Genomic DNA, 17806 nt, shown 5'->3' on the forward strand with positions numbered 1-17806 from the left:
TACGATATATTTTTTATAGCTGAAAGTAGAAAATATTGTTTTTTTTCAAAAGTTTTGTGGTTTTTTTGTTTATAGCGCAAAAAATAAAAAGCACACAGGTGATAAAATACCACCAAAAGAAAGCTCTATTTGTGTGAAAAAAAGGACGTAAATTTCGTTTGGGTACAGCATTGCATGACCGCGCAATTATCATTTGAATTAGTGCAGCGCCAAACAGCAAAAAAAGGCCTGATCATTAAGGGGGGTAAATCCTCTGGAGCTCAAGTGGTTAAGTAAGTTTACAATTTTGTGTTGGCCTGCATTCATAGCCATTGTGGATTGCATGCTGCCGATGGGCTGCAGTTTGGACACCCCAATGTTAGACAATTAATAAATAATGATAAAAGGAATAGTTATTTGTATTGTAGCATCTTGCAAAGCTAAAGCAAGATGTGCATTCAGAATTGGGGCTACATGGCCACTTGTATTCCCTTAGGCCTCTTTCACACAGGGCAGAATCCACTTGATCACAGGGGGATCTGTTCACTGATCCACCACTGAGCAGAGTGGAGTGGGCGGATGACAGGTCCATGTCTGCTCATTTCATACAAAGCGGACATACCACAGCCCACTGTGCTATATGGACAGTCGGATGTAAACAGACCAAATGTACATTTACGGATGTAAACAGACTGGCTGTCTGTTTACACCTGACTGCTCTGCGATACGATCAACCTAGACAGAGGGGAATGGTTCCCCTTTCATTTGTTTTAGTATATCAGTGGTAGGCAGGTGTAAATGGACACAAGTCCGTTTACATCCACCGCTCCATTAGAGGAGAACAGAGGGTCCAATTGGGTCCACCTGCAAAATGGACAGGCAGACCCAGTTGGACTAATCGTGTGAAAGGGGCTTTACTCGTCTCTCCACTCCATATTCCACCAGGTTCAGGTGCATCTACCCCTAGTCTGTATTTGATAATCAGTACATCCCAAACTGATTAGATGTGTATAAACTTTACTTTATTAGCCCCATAAAATACATTTTAATCCTCAGAAACCATTTAGACTCAGCTGGGTGTTGATCACCATGATTCTGCATCTACACCTATACAGTTATAGCAAACTTGTTATGAAGGAAACCTGAAAGCTGCCATTGCTGATCTCTCTTTCTGAAAATGCAAGTTGTCAGTTGTCTGGCTGTTATGCTTATTTTCTGGTTTTAGTACTTTCAGTCACTTTCCTGGATTACAGTTAAAGACTAGTGTCTCTAACGTTACTGATCTGAAAACGGACAGTGTTTAAAATACAGTATTTTAAAATATGAAAAAACAATATCTGAAATTGTGACTAGCATTCCAGTCAGGGGGAAAAGTGACAGCCACCTTATTTCTTTCATGACAGGTTTTCTTGAAGCATTGTTACTTTAGCGTAAATGGTCTATAGTTGAAGGAAGCATCTTCCTCCACTCTGATCACTGTCCCTCACTTTGTATCCTCTCTGTATACTGTTTAAAATTGAACTATTACACTATTCAGAAGGTAGAAAACTCAATCCATGCATTCCAGTGTCACTGTTCATTTGTGAAGTGACTGGGTACATTTCTTGTAAAATATTGGTTGTAGGGTGTTCTGAAAATAACAGTGAAAATTAAAACTAAATGTGGCATACTTACTCCAATCCCATCTTGAGACCATACATGAAAATAGCATTGATAACAGCATTGAAGATGTTTGCTGCTACACCAATGAAAACCTGAGGCCACAAAATACCCTAGAAAAAGAAAACATATGTTTGCATCATTCTACATGAAAATAAATGACATTTTATAAATACAGGTAAGGCTCTTATAAGGCCTTAAAGTGCTATTAATAGAATTTTCATACTAGCTGCAGTTGGTGAGACCTAAGATTGGTTGGCTATTGCTATATACTGTATATTGCCATATGTTTCCTGAAATTAGCTGCTGCACTTTTGCTTTATTGTGTTAGAAAGCTGAAATACATCTTCCTATTCATATGTGTAAAAAAGGGGGTTAGGCATTACTCCCAAAAGTCCCAGATTGGGTGGGACTGCCCTACCTCTTCAGCTAAGTCCTGCTTTGCAGTGTGTAGGATCTTTGTCCTTCAAAGGCTCTGCCCCTATACATTGAGATCAGGGTGTATTCATATGCAAATTTGTATGTACATGATCTGATTACCTTGTCTGCATATGAATGAACTAAAGTATTGGAGGTCTGAAAATTGTACTGGGGATGTGATGCAAGTTACAAAGATTTCTGTTGGTTGTGAATTTATGCTGAGAACAGTGACTGGGGGGTGTAATTTGTTCTGGGGGAGATTTGGGAAAGAAGAGGGTCTGTGCTAGAAGGGGAGGGTGTTGTGGAGAGGATTTTGGCTAGGAAAAGGATTTGTGCTAGGAGGAGTTAGTGTGGGAGGATTTGTGCTAAAAGTGGGAAATTTGTGGGTGCATTTGTGCTGGTAAGGGGAAAAGGATTTGTGGTGGGAAGGGGGATTGGGGTGATTTGTGCTAGAAGAGGGTGATTTCAGGGGGCATTTGTGCTGGTAGGGGGAAGAGAATTTGTGGTGGGAGGGAGATTGGGGGGGATTTATGCTGGAAGAGGGTTGTATATATATTTGTACTGGAAATGGAAGAGGATTTGAAGGAGTTTGTGCCAAAGGGGAAGAAGATTTGGTGGGAGGAGGGATTCAGAAGGAAAAGTGCTGGGAGGGGAGATGATTGTGGGCAGGATTTGTGCTAGAAAGGAGACGAGGATTTGTGTTGGGAGGGGTGGATTGAGGGAAGGAGGGATTTGCGTTAGAAGGGGGGATTTTGGGGGGCATTTGGGCTAGAAGGGGGAAGAGGATTTGTGGTGGGAGCAGGAATTTTGGGGGATGAGTTGTGCTGGAAGGGGGTTACATAGATTTGAGCTGGAAAGGGAAGAGGATTTGGGGGGAGATTCTGCTAAGGGGAAAGATGATTTGGTGGGAGGAGCGATTGAGGGGGGAAAGAGGATTTGTAGGGGGTTTTTACTGGGAGGGGAGATTTGTGTTGGGAAGGGCAATTTACGGAGAAGTATATGTGCTGGGGATGGGAGGATTTGTGCTAAGAGGATGTTGGGGGATTCATAGTGGAATGAGGGATTTGGAGGAAGGAATTAAACAAGAAAGGGGAAGATAATTTGTTGGTAGAAGGAATTGGGGGAATATTGGGGGGGGGGGATATTTTTGCTGGGAGAAGGGGTTGGGGGAAGGATTTGTGCTTGGAGGGGAGAGGATTCATGTTAGGAGGGGAAATTGTCTGGGGGCTTGTGCTGGTAGGAGGGATTTGGGGGAGGTGCTAGCAGAGGGAGAGGATTTCTGTTGGGATGGAGGACTGAGGTAAGCTTGCAGATTAGTGCTGAGTTTTTTTCTGGAGGAGGAAGTGATGATTTTTGCTGAGGAGGTAAAATGGAGATGAGTATTGCTTGCGGGGGGAATTCTGCACTCTCTTCACCCCTATAATATGTTACCCACTCCTGCACTCTTTTAGTTTTGTACTCCTGACCCTTACTATGCATTACCACTCCTGTCCTCTGAATTCTGTGCATTATTTAGTCCTGACCCCTGCTCTATAGGTGTTATGTACCCCTAAGCCTGGCACTAACTGTGGCACTCTGTGCATAACATACTTATGACCCTTGAACTATTTGCATTTCACACCCTGGGCCCCTGTACCCTGTGTACTAAACATGCCGGACCCCTGCATTATGTATTCCTAAACATGGCACTATCTGCAGCACTCTGTGTGCTATGTATTCCTGACCCTTGCACATTGTGCATTACACAGCCCTAACTCTTGCTCTATATTGTACATAACATATAGTATTATTTGTCTAAACAGTTGTTAGTCGCTATACATATATACATATGGTTTTACAGTATGTTTATTCACGGTATTCTCTTCAAAAATGTTTGGGTTTGCTAGTGTATCTTTAAACCACACTCATATGGTCATGTCTACTTTCCACTGGTTACACACTTTTTGCTGTTCAAGCTGCATTTTGCCTCTTTGAAAACTGTCCGGCTTTGTCAAGTTCAAAAGTTGGAGGTCAGGGTTTACACCAACTTGCTAGTTCTGGTTGTAAGGTCCCTGTTATGTTCAGTATTTGGATGGATGTATCCCACCCCTTTGCCAGACTATTTAATGGGTGGTTCAAGCTAATTAGAAGGGAGAGTATGTGAAACAGATGGAGGACATGCAGCAGGAACTGGTGCCCATATGGTACCCTTCTCCTTTGCAGGTTCCTCTGTTACAGAGTTCGTCATGACATCTATCAGGAATCAGACATCTCTGCTGGAAGAGGGTGATCCAATGGGAACAACACATAGCTTGTAACATCACAATAAACCTTTCTTGTTAGCTTTTATGGTGCAGGGTCTGTATTAGCCATGCCAGTATTTGAAATCAGGACGTGTGCAGTTTAAATCTGTTATATTTTTTAAAAAATGTAATTTGTGCTGTAACGATAATTAAGGTCATTTTCAGTAAAATAATTTACCGAACAGAAGCAGGGTACTGGACTAGACCTCAAAGAGGCAGTGAGCACAGCCTATACTTGTTGGTGTAATAGCAGCTGGGTGGGTCGGGAGTGGCGCAGGTTCCAAGGGCTCACTTGCTAAGACACCATTAAGTGTTTCTCAGACATGGCACAGGATTTGCCTATAGACCACCTGAAAAGCAAGGTCTCACAAGATGTGAAGGTAAAAGGTGTGCTCTCTATCAGGTCTATTGACCGAAGATGTTCTAGAACTCGTAAGTGAAACAGAGCTGGCAGGTTAAGATACAGTATGCTGAACCATCGCTATAAAGCTGTCATTTTTTTTGGTGCATATTTGCATGTTTTTCTCATGCTTTTCCATGACTAAAAAGACAAGAATAAAAGTGAAATAATTAAAAATAAGTGCAGATGTGTGAGCGGACGCTAAAGCAGCCAGACTATTTTTCCTAGCACAAGCTCGACAGCATACACACCTGGGTATAGCTCCAATGATAGGACCGCTTATACTATACTATAAATGAAACACTCACCACAAAGCAGTACTCTACCTTTTTTTCCTCACTGCTCAGCCAGTTATATTGTTACTTAGAAGACTTTTTTATGTTTACCTTCACCTTGTTGGGTTCATCTGGCCAGCTGCACAGGTCCAGCCTTTACTGTTCCAAAGTCCCCTCTGTACAGACAGGAAAACACCTATATGAGGGAAACCTGCCCCATTAGCAGGATTCTGGGGTTGTAGGTTGCTGGTCTCTATGGATTTCACAAGAGCCTCTTCCATCATGGTGCAACATTTGGAACATGCATCGTACTTCCATGCTTTCTATGTGCCACTTGGTGCACAACAAGGGTATTCCGCTACTGTTATACTCTACTAAGAGTTTCCTTCAGGTATGTGCTGTTATGTGCTTTACTGCTTAGAGTATGCATCACATTTGGGTTCTGTTGTTTTTTCACAGTTCCTGACTGTTTTTGCTTAACTCTGTCCATGAATTGCAGGTAAAATATTGTGGCTAGTGTCTACAGTACTGCTGATGCATGAACTAATAGCCTAAGGTGCCTGTTGATTTTTACAAAGCTAAGTCCTCTTTTACACGGGTGGACTGATTGGGTCTGCCTGTCCGTTTTTCAGGCGGACACAATTGGACTATCCATTGCCCTCTGTGGAGTGTCAGATTTAAAGCAACATGTGTCCGTTTACACCCACTTGCATCCGATCTGGACAGGTATCCGTTCCCCATCTGACTAGTAGATCAGTTGACAGTATGATCGGATGTAGATGAACAGGTGGTCTGTTTACATTTGACCACCCATAGAGGAAAGCGGGCTATGCCTACTCTGATTAAGCGAAGCAGACACAGGTCTGTCATCCATCTGCTCATTGGGAATCAGGAGACAGATCCCCTGTTGAGCAGGTGGATTCAGCCCATGTGAAAGGAGCCTAAGGCTTCTACCTATTTTTAACCTTTTAATTCATCTGCCTGGTGTGCATTAACCTTGCAGAGCTTCTGCCTATTGTTCTATCGCATCCCAGTGCTTCTCCCTTTAGTGCTTCTGCCTGGTTTGCATTAACCCTTTATTGCTTCTGCAGATTGTGCATTAACCCTTCAATGCTCTGAGGGTGAGAGTGTGGTTTGTCAATTGTGCCACTGAATTTTCTTGAATTGCCAAAACAACAAAAACATTTTGTATCTAATTTATAAATATCACCATTAGGAGAAACATCAACTGCAATATCTGTGATGTCATCTCTCCAATTCTTAAAATAACAGCTTCAGCTGCCTCACATTATGTTCTAACACTGCACGAATGAGAAACTGCAGTTCCCATAATGCAACAGGAAATGTAGTTAACGGGCATAGATGTGTTAATGTGGGCAGGTACATTTTAACATGCAAATATAGGACTGACTGAGCCTGTTCGGCTACCTGCAGATCCCCAGCTGTGTCCTACCCTTCTGCATTGTGATCTGTGACCGTCCTGGAGACTCCTGAACTTATCAGTCTATGTGTTAGATTATAGGAGGTGGAACAGACTGGGAACCTCCTGGCATTATTATTATTATACAGGATTTATATAGCGTCAACAGTTTTCTCACCATTTTACAAACAGTACAGTTACATTACAATTGAATACGGGAGGAATCAGAGGGCTCTGCTCATTAGAGCTGATGGAGAAAATACATAGACAGTTGTTAGGTGGAGGCAGGGTAGGGCATGTCAATCAAATGATGCTGCATCAGTGGGTAGTTCAGATTGGGAGTCTTAGACTCCTGGATCCACCCAATACAGCGAGTGGCGATGTAATTACCACTTCCTTGGAAAGAACTACAGTGGGGAAGAGATAAGACTGGTGGCCAGGGGGATACACAGCATAGTAGTCACTGGTCTTACATGGATGTCACAAGGAATGAAGAACTTAAAAAAATGCAAACTGGATTTTTCGCAGATGAAACAAGGGGGAAAGAAAAAACAAGAATACTGCAGTGAGGTATGAAATCACCAGTACTGAGAGGTCATACATTTTCTTCCCAGGGTACAGCTTTAACTGTATTCATTATTATGCCTACAGTCCTTCAGCTCCTCTGTGAGTCAGCAACCATAAGCTCACCTAGAAACCAGCCAAGTTCATGAAGGTGTCTAGTTTTGGGCCGATGCCCATAATTGTCATCCCAGAACACGCCCCCTGAGCACCCCCAGCGGCGCGCACCTGGTGCTGCTGGTGATCACTGTGTGGTACGGACACAGCTGATCACGTGATACGGTAAATGGGCAATCACAGCGGCCTTTTACTACGGGATCAGCTGTGTCCAATGACACAGCAGATCACTGGGTTAATACAGTTGCTGGTTATCAGCTGCACTTTCCTCGTGCTGTCACAGCGTGAGGAAAATACTGCCGATAACCAGCAATTGTCAGAGAAGTGATTGGCACTGATCATCATGACACTGATGATCAGTGTCCTGATGATCAGTGCCCAGCAGTGCTGCCCACCTGTGCCCAGCAGTGCCACCCATCAGTGTTGCCCAGCAGTGCCACCCATCAGTGCCACCCATCAGTGCCGCCTATCAGTGCCGCATCATCAGTGCCAGCTTATCAGTGCTGCCTATCAATGCCACTAATCAGTGCTCCATCAGTGCTGCCTATCCGTGCCCATCAGTGCTGCCTATCAGTGTAGCCTCATCAACGCACATCAGTGAAGGAGAAAAATTACCTGTTTGCAAAATTTTATAATAGAAACAAAGAAAAACTTTTTCTTTGCTCTTTTTTTGTTTATAGGGCAAACAATAAAACACACAGTGGCAATTAAATACCATCAAAAGAAAGCTCTATTTGTGTGAAAAAAAATGATAAAAATTTCATATGAGTACAGTGTTGCATGATCGCGCAATTGTCATTCAAAGTATGACAGCGCTGAAAGCTGAACACTGGCCCAGGCAGGAAGAGGGTATAAGTGCCCAGTAGGCAAGTGGTTAAAAGTTCCATTCTAGTGGGGGTCAATTTCTTGAGGCATCTCTGATCCAACTGACTGTGAAGCTCTCTATTTGATAATTGTCAGCTTAGTCAATCAACTACATCTGTTTAAAGTTCATCTCCTGGATTGTAAGCTACAAGGAGCAGGGCGCTCCTATCCCTCTTGTATTGAACTGTATTGTTGCTGTATTGTCTCCCATTATAATGTAAAGTGCTGAGCAAACTGTTGGTGCTATATAATTCCTGTATAATAATAATAATAATAATGATCTCTGCCTCAGAAGCAGTCAGCCAAGGAACCTTCACCAGCATCCCTTTTAAGAGAAGAGTCTCCTTTGGAGGAATCTGTGGTTTGAAGTTTTGATTTCACTTTGGTCCAGCCTTTAGTTAAGACAGCTGAGATATCATTTGGTGGAGTAGTCAATGTAGTAGCTTTTAAAATCAAGGAGATATTTATCTACAGTTAAAGAATTCCTTATTACCATAAAATAAAATTAAGAAGTAATTTTATTGAATGGGGGGAAGTGGTTCCCGTTCAAAGGGAATGAGGTGTTGCCTAGATTGAGCACCTTTGGCTTATGTCATCAAACTGGCCAGATGTGTTACCCTTTCAACAGATTCAGTATCCTTTAGAGATGACTTGGACAGAAGAATGAATATGGAAATTAAGAAGATCTATAATACCTTTTAGATAGTAATTGTGAGTCAGCCTTGGAGTGCATTTTAACAGTCAAGGCAATTTGTAACTTGGCAGGAATGGTGAAAACTGAACTTTTGACCATTAACAAAGTCTCTATCGTTCTTTGGTTCCTGGATAAAATGAAGATGACTGGTGATAAAGCCAGACTGGTGACTCCGTTGATAAGACCACTATAGATACAATATTCTGTTTCTCTAGAGCCATGTTGTACTCTGTTATGGTCAGCTCAGCTCTATGGCTCAGGTTGACACCACATTTGAGACAGTCTCCTTGGTGGTGGCTAAAGCCAATGTCATAAGCTGAGTTCTGACCTACCAATCATCAGGTCAGAAATTTTCTTCACTTTGTTGGGGTGATAACCTCAACAACCTCCTAGTCCAAGGTCAGAGCCAAAGGCATTTTGGAAACACATCCTGGGAGCTTTGACTATGCTCCAGATAGACAAGATGGCGATGTTCTATCTTTGCTGTCAAGGAGGAACACAAAGATGGTATCTCCAATTCAAGTTTAGGCCCAGTAGAACTGGTCCAACTTCATTGCTTTATACAATCAGACATGTAAGTCTCAAAGTCTTGGACAGCAAGGAATGGTCTCTAAACCAACAAGCCTTTCAGTGGATGTGCAACAAATAAATTTATCAGGATCTCAACCTGATGGTAACATGAACATTAGTTGCACTCACTTCCTGGCTCGAATGAGATTCTTGGTGGCAGAGGATGTGCTGACATTCAGTTGGGTCTGCAACTTAGCCTATATATTTCTGCCAGTCCCTGTGATCTTCAGGCTCCTCAACATTATCTGCAGACATGCAGGTATGGTAATAGCAATAATTTCCCTGTGGCCTTGCAGGCCATGGAATCCTTAATCTCATTGTCTGTCCTTGGAACCTCCTATTCTATACAATTCATTATAATATACCCAACCACACTTATGTGACACTTCAGAGTAAAATAATTCTTCATATAAAATAATTCTTCATATATAAGAATTAAATGTGTTAAATGGAAGAAAATGCCTTCAATTGAAACTAATATGATATAGAATGTAAATTCAACTTTATAGCAATTTTACCTGAATTTGCAAATATCTGATCTGCAGTTGCTGAAGAAATACTGCCTGTAATAAAAAGTAGAAGCATATAAAGTACACTTGAGCACAGACATAATGAAAAAGAAAGTAGGATGTTATTGCTGTCTGTGCCCCTGTTGTGTAAGACTTTCCCCTCACTGGTGATGGTGATCCCTGGGATCAGAAGTCAGGCAAGCACTCATGATGACAGGCGTTACCCTGACTTCTGATCTCAGGGATCAGAAGTCAGGGCAAGGACTCATGTTGACAGGCGTTGCTTTCTTGCATTTGACATCTGTTTGGAACGCATGTGAAGTACAGGTCAGAAAAATCCTATTGATGTTAATTGAGCAGTTTAGAGGGTGCATTTGACCTGCTTTATGTTGTTCTTTTGGATGCAGCATGTACTATTGAGGTGCATTTGAATTGCAGGCAAAGCAGGTTAAACGCCACCTGTTTGTGTAAAATGCATTAAAATAGCAAAAGCAGTGTGCTGCCTTGTATTACACAAGGCATTCTTTAGCATTCAGCAGTGTCTGTCCCCTTTAAGGCCAGGGACTTCCTGTTTGCTAACTTGGGAGGAAGTGACCTCATCTCTTCAGACTGAAGAAATTCTACTATGCGAGTAGATGTGGGATGCTGTTCCCTCTTCATATATGGGCTTGATTAGACCCCCAAAGTCTGTAAGTACCCCTCCTATGTACTGAGGAATGTTATGCATAGAGCCAGGAAGTTAGATATGTACTCATGTCTGTTTTATTCTGTTTGTATTCCAGTTTTACCACATTCATATTCACACTTCATGTACTATGGTCACATGTTATCAGTAAAAGATCATCGGTTATCAATCATCGACTCGTTACTGTGTGGACATCAAAGGTTATACTGCCTGTTACCCTCTGTAACCCTTTCATAACTGCAGAGAAGGCAGGACAGTAAAAAGACTTACACAGTTACTTCAGATCACATTGTGTGAAAATGCTACAGCAAGCCCCACAACACAGAAAAGACTCTTAACTGTTAATACAGCAGCACGTGTGTGTGAAATTCCCACAGCACAGCCAGTCTAGGCATAGCAAAGTGAAACTAACTCAGCTTTGTGTGCTGAACAGACAAGCAGCCATCATTAACACGCTGTGTACTCCACTCAAGCACAATGCAGAACGCAGACACAGAGAAAGATATGAAAGATATCACTAAATTAACCCTTCCTAAAATCTCGTGCGAACAGGAAGAAAATAGGCACAGTACGCTGGAAACTAGGTCACAATACAGCACGCCGAGAACTTATAACAAATCGGATCTGTTGTCAGCCAAAGCAGAAACTGCCAGATCTAAGCGTTCAAGTTCCAGGCATTCAAACGTATCAGACCTATTGTGAGTCAGTGCTGGAGCAACCAGAAGTAAAAGCATGAGCTCAAAACATTCAAACGTCACAAACTTGTCTTCAGTCAGCGCTATCGCCGCCAGGGCACAAGCCAAGGCCGAGGCCGCATGCGCCATGGCCTCCTATGCCATACGGGAAGCAGAGCTTATGAAAGACAAGGCTACTTAGATGAAGAGCAGCAGAAGAGAAGCCGAAGGGGAAGCTGAAATAAAAAAGAGACAAGCCGAAGGGGAAGCTGAAATAAAAAAGAGACAAGCCGAAGGGGAAGCTGAAATAAAAAGGAGAGAAGCAGAAACGCTTAGGAGAAAGGCAGAAGTACAAGCCTCTTTACACATACTTCAGCAACAGAAAATAGCTGCAGCAGCCATAGCTGAAGCCGAAGTTCTCGCGAGAGCTGCAGATATTCAGTTTGTAGAGAGCGATGTACTGGAAACCCCGATAATACCTCTCAGTACATTCCAACGCACCCGTGAGTACGTGCAATCACAAGCAACCCTGTACCCTGATAAACAGCCTAGTGACGCACCGAAACCATCAAGGACTTAGTTGGGAGCAGACCGCTTTGATGTTACGCATCACTACAAGACTGAACCTGAACCACCACGTGATAAGTCAACCAATCACGGGCTCAGATACCAAACCGCCAACACGCTAAGAAACCAAGTAGATGGCGATATAACCTCTCCTCATGCAAGACCAAATCTAGAGTACAATAGAGGAGAGCAACCATCTGACCAAAATAGACTTAGTCAAATACCTCAACGAACCCATCAGTCACTATCAGCCAGTAGTCCCGTGTTTGTACCCAGAACAAACGCACCTGACACAGCAAGAGTTACAGATGTGTCAAAATACCTGATGCGCCGTGAGATGGTGAGCACTGGTCTCTTGAAGTTTTGACGATCGTCCTGAAAACTACTGGGCCTGGAGGTCATCCTTCCTAAGCAGCACCCAAAACTTAGAGCTGACAGACAGAGAGAAGCTCGACCTACTCGCCAAATACCTAGGACCAGAGTCCTCAGAGCAGGCCAAAAGAATCAGGTCAGTGCATGTCCATGACACAACAGCAGGACTTGCGATGGTCTGGCAGAAAATGGAAGACTGCTATGGGTCACCTGAAGTAATTGAAAAAGCACTTTTAAAGAAAACTGAAACTTGCCCGAAAATTACAAACAAAGACAATCAGAAACTGAGTGAGCTCGGAGACCTACTCCTAGAGATAGAAGCAACAAAGACTAGTGGAACTCTGCCAGGTCTCTTATACTTAGACACAGCACATGGAGTAGAGCCCATAATCGAGAAGCTCCCTTTCAACCTGCAAGAAAGGTGGGTCTCTCAAGCATCCAGATACAATAAACACTATCGAGTTGCATTTCCACCGTTTGTCTTCCTCGCTGAATTCGTTGTAGACCAAGCTAAGACACGCAATGACCCAAGCTTCGCCTTCCTGAACAAGAGAGTTGCAAGCTCCCCAAGGACAGAGAAGCAGCTGCCAGTACACTACAAAGAATGCAGAGCAACAGTGTCTGTGCGGAAGACAGAAGTCCCGCCTGAGGCTGCAGCCAATCAGGAAGACAACACAAGCAAGGAAGTTGAGGATCCAGACAAACCGTGCCCAATACACAACAAGCCTCATCCACTAAGAAAATGTCGCAGTTTCAGAAGTAAGACATTAGAGGAGCGCAAGGCTTACCTTAAAGACAATCACATTTGTTCCAGATGCTGTGCCTCAATGCAACATCTTGCAAAAGACTGTAAGAGAGAAATACGGTGCACAGAATGCAACAATGACTGACATCTGTCAGCACTGCTCCCAGGACCACCACCATGGAGATCAGAAGTTCCAGCAACTCAAGAAGATCATGGTGGGGAGCAAAAAGAAAGTGCAACACCAGCGATAACTTCAAAGTGCACTGAGATCTGTACAGAATCAGGACTCTCTAGATCATGCTCCAAGATATGCTTAGTCAAAGTGTATCCCAACGGTGTCAGAGAAAAGGCAGTGAAGATGTATACAGTCCTAGACGAACAAAGCAACAGGTCTCTAGCAAAGACAGAGTTCTTTGACCTCTTCGGGGACAAAGGAAGTTCAACTCCATATACCTTGAAGACATGTTCTGGAGTTATAGAGACATCAGGGAGAAGAGCAAACAACTACACGATCTAGTCATTAGATGGAAAGACGCAGCTGACTCTTCCTATCCTCATAGAATGTGACATGATACCAGATGACAGGTCAGAGAATCCCACACCTGAAGTGGCACACCACTATCCTCATCTCATGTGAATAGCAGACAAGATCCCAACACTCAACCCAGATGCTGCAATCGTCCTTCTACTAGGAAGAGACATGCTGAGAGTGCACAAGGTCAGAGAACAATACAATGGGCCACACAATGCACCATTTGCTCAACGTCTTGATCTTGGATGGGTTATCGTTGGAAATGTATGTCTGGACGGACTTCACAAACCCGCAAAGGTGAATGTCTACAGAACAAATCTGCTGCAGAACGGTCGCACATCATGTCTTTGCCCATGTAACAACAGCATGCAGATTAAAGAGAAACTATCTAACCCAACACATCCCCAGAACATCCAGAGGTTCCTGGAAGATACAGCCTCAGCTGAAGATTCAGATCAGCTAGGCCACAAAGTGTTTGAGAGAACTCAAGATGATGACAAACTAGCACCATCTGTTGAAGATAACCTTTTCCTTGAGATCATGGACAGAGAAGTCTTCAAAGACAAAGCAGGCAGTTGGGTAGCCCCACTACCATTCCGTACACCACGGCATCGTCTTCCCAACAACAGAGTGCTAGCAGAGAAACGCCTTGCGCTATTGCAGCGTACTCTTGAAAGAAAGCCAGACATGAAAGAACACTTCCAAGAATTCATGCGGAAGATCTTTGACAATGATCAAGCTGAAAAGCACCAGCACTGCATGAAACACAAGAACGCTGGTACTTGCCAATATTCGGAGTGTACCATCCTCAAAAACCAGGTCAGATACGTGTAGTATTTTATTCCAGTGCAAAGCATGAAGGTATTTCCCTTAATGATGTACTTCTCAACGGACCAGACCTGAACAACACACTTCTTGGAGTCCTTATCAGATTCCGAAGAGAACTTGTTGCAGTAAGAGCAGATGTACAGCAGATGTTCTACTGTTTCCTTGTCCGTGAAGACCACAGAGACTACCTGAGGTTCCTATGGTATGAAGACAACGACCTCAACAAAGGTATCATAGAGTATAGAATGAAAGTACATGTGTTTGGGAACAGTCCCTCACCAGCTGTTGCTATCTACAACTTGAGACGAGCAGCGCAGCAAGGTGACAGACACAACCCTGAAGCCAAACAATTTGTTATGAAAAACTTTTATGTAGACGATGGACTTGCTTCCTTCTCCAGTAGTGGAGAAGCCATTAACATTTTGAAAAGCACTAGAGACTTGCTAGCAGAATCTAACATAAGACTGCACAAAGTGGCTTCCAACAACAGCAAAGTCATGGAAGCATTCCCAGCAGAAGACCGTGCAAAAGACCTCAAAGACCTAGATCTAGGTACAGATTCACCACCCCTTCAAAGAAGCTTAGGGCTTAGTTGGGACTTGAAAACTGACAGCTTCACCTTCCGAGTATCCAGGGAAGAGAAGCCTTTCACAAAGCGAGGTGTCTTGTCTACGGTCAACAGTCTTTACGATCCCTTGGGGTTCGTAACACCCATCACCATGCAAGGCAAAGCTCTTTTGAGAGAGATTACAACTGAGCTGGAACAAAGTGATTGGGACACACCTCTACCTGAAAAGAAAGAAATGCAGTGGAAGTTGTGGAAAGACTCTTTGCTGGAGCTTGAGCGACTTAGCATCCAAAGACCATACGTCTGTTTCTTTGTCTGTTACAAAACGAAGAGAGATACACGTGTTTTCAGATGCATCCACCGTGGCTATAGCAGCTGTAGCCTACCTTAGAGTCATAGACACTCAGGGACAAAGCCATGCAGGATTCATCTTGGGAAAGTCCAAACTGGCTCCAAGACCTGCGCACACAGTCCCACGCTTAGAACTTTGTGCTGCTGTCCTAGTAGCGGAGATAGCAGACTTACTCATTGCAGAACTGGACATCGAGATCCATGCAGTGAACTTCTACACAGACAGCAAGATTGTTTTAGGTTATATCCACAACGCTTCAAGAAGATTCTACACATACGTGTCAAACAGAGTAACACGTATCAGGAAGTATACAAGTCCAGAACAGTGGCATCACATCAGTACAGACAAGAACCCTGCTGACCATGGGGCTAGACTGGTACCAGCTGCTGTCCTCAAACAGACTAACTGGTTCACAGGTCCATCCTTCTTGACTGGACCAGAAACTGAAGAGACTGATCAGAAAGGAACTTTTCAGCTTGTAGAACCAGACCAAGACAAAGAGGTAAGACCTCTAGTTGCAGTTTACAAGACTCTAACCACCAGAGAAGGTCTTGGCTCATATAAGTTCGAAAGGTTTTCCAGCTGGAAGTCACTCATCCGCGCCATAGGGAAACTTATCTGCTTGGCCAGATCCTTCAGCAAAACAGCCAGTGTTGACAAGGGTAACAATGACTATCTTGAGCAAGCCAATGTCACCATTATCAGATGTGTTCAGCAGGAAGCCTTTAAGGAAGAAATTCAATGTCTTCTCAAGAAAGAAGACCTTTCTAAACACAGCCCGCTCAAAAAGTTGAACCCTGTCCTTGATGAAGATGGAGTGATGAGACTTGGAGGTCGTCTACTCGCAGCTGATACGACTATTCTAGAAAAACATCCCATTGTCATACCCAAGAATCATCACGTTGCCGTTCTTCTGACAAGACACCACCACGAGCAAGTTGCACATCAAGGTTGCCACCTCACTGAAGGAGCAGTCCGCTCAGCTGGATTGTGGATCCTAGGAGGTAAAAGACTAGTCTCCAGTGTGATTAACAAATGTGTAACTTGCAAGAAAATCAGAGGAAAACTTGAAGTCCAGAAGATGTCAGACTTACCTCCAGACAGGCTGGCTTCAGATCCTCCATTCACAAATGTGGGCCTGGACGTTTTTGGTCCTTGGAACATTTCTTCTTGCAAGACCAGAGGAGGCAGTGCAGAGAGCAAACGCTGGGCTGTTCTTTTCTCGTGTATGAGTACCAGAGCAGTTCACATTGAGGTAATTGAGTCTCTATCTACCTCAAGCTTCATCAATGCCTTGAGAAGATTTTTCTCCTTTCGAGGACCAGCAAAACAGATTCGTTCTGACTGTGGCACAAACTTTATTGGAGCCTGCAAAGAATTGAAGATCGTTGCAACAGACTCAGAGACAAGTAACTATCTTCAAAACCAAAGATGCATTTGGATCTTCAATCCTCCTCATGCCTCACATATGGGAGGAGCTTGGGAGAGGATGATTGGAGTAGCTCGCGCATTCTAGATGCAATGCTTCTAAAGATTGGATCTACTCGTCTCACACACGAAGTCTTAACCACGCTGACGGCTGAAGTCATGGCTATCATGAACGCCAGACCTTTGGTCCCAGTGTCTACTGACCCAAAGATGCCAACCGTCTTGACACCGGCAACGTTGCTGACCCAGAAGATGGAGATGGTGACAGCTCCCAACGGGGACTTTGATCTTAAAGACTTGTACACCAAGCAATGGAAACAAGTTCAAAGCCTTGCCGATATCTTCTGGAAGAGATGGAGGCAGGAGTACCTGACGACCCTCCAACCACGCAACAAATGGCAAGCCAACAAGCCCAACTTACAAGTTGGAGATGTTGTTCTACTAAAAGACTCTCAGGCCCACAGGAACGAGTGGCCAATTGGACTCATTGTGGGGACTGATGCTAGCAGTGATAGCAGAGTCAGGAAAGTAGAGGTCAGAGTAGTAAAACGGGGCACCCCTAAGGTGTACCTTAGACCCATCACGGAAGTCGTTTTACTCCTTTCAAGAGTTTAATAGTGGCATATTATTATGCCAGGTGGGGAGTGTGCTGCCTTGTATTACACAAGGCATTCTTTAGCATTCAGCAGTGTCTGTCCCCTTTAAGGCCAGGGACTTCCTGTTTGCTAACTTGGGAGGAAGTGACCTCATCTCTTCAGACTGAAGAAATTCTACTATGTGAGTAGATGTGGGATGCTGTTCCCTCTTCATATATGGGCTCGATTAGACCCCCAAAGTCTGTAAGTACCCTTCCTATGTACTGAGGAATGTTATGCATATAGCTAGGAAGTTAGATATGTACTCATGTCTGTTTTATTCTGTTTGTATTCCAGTTTTACCACATTCATTCACATTCATATTCACACTTCATGTACTATGGTCACGTTATCAGTAAAAGATCATCGGTTATCAATCATCGACTCGTTACTGTGTGGACATCAAAGGTTATACTGCCTGTTACCCTCTGTAACCCTTTCATAACTGCAGAGAAGGCAGGACAAGCAGCATTTCACAAGAGCATTAATTAACACTAGCCCTTTATTTCTCCAATAGACAGGAGAGCACCTTTTAGAGAAGGATTATAGCACCTGTTTGGTTTTTATTGTCCGTGTCTCTATCAAAGAATATTTTCCTTACTTCTAGCCTCAGAACCAGTGGTCAGCATGTCAGAATGTGAGGAGAAGTCTCTCCAATGGGGACAAACCC

The 17806-nt window shown here is 43.5% G+C and overlaps 1 protein-coding gene across 2 annotated transcripts in view; it reads right to left on the bottom strand.

Moving 5' to 3' along the window:
- LOC149469840 (multidrug and toxin extrusion protein 2-like) overlaps nt 1-17806 on the bottom strand; it is a 124166-nt gene that overhangs the window by 63613 nt on the left and 42747 nt on the right. For both annotated transcript variants that reach the window (XM_089668439.1, XM_089668438.1), the window contains exons 6-7: nt 9760-9804; nt 1654-1751 (exon numbers count right to left, since the gene is read on the bottom strand). In XM_089668439.1, the coding sequence (XP_089524565.1) occupies nt 1654-1751; nt 9760-9804 (143 nt within the window). The remainder of the gene's footprint in view (nt 1-1653; nt 1752-9759; nt 9805-17806) is intronic.

This window comes from Staurois parvus, unplaced genomic scaffold (assembly GCF_062004578.1).
Source record: "Staurois parvus isolate SC_StPar_1 unplaced genomic scaffold, SC_StPar_1.0 ptg000058l, whole genome shotgun sequence".
NCBI lineage: Eukaryota > Metazoa > Chordata > Amphibia > Anura > Ranidae > Staurois > Staurois parvus.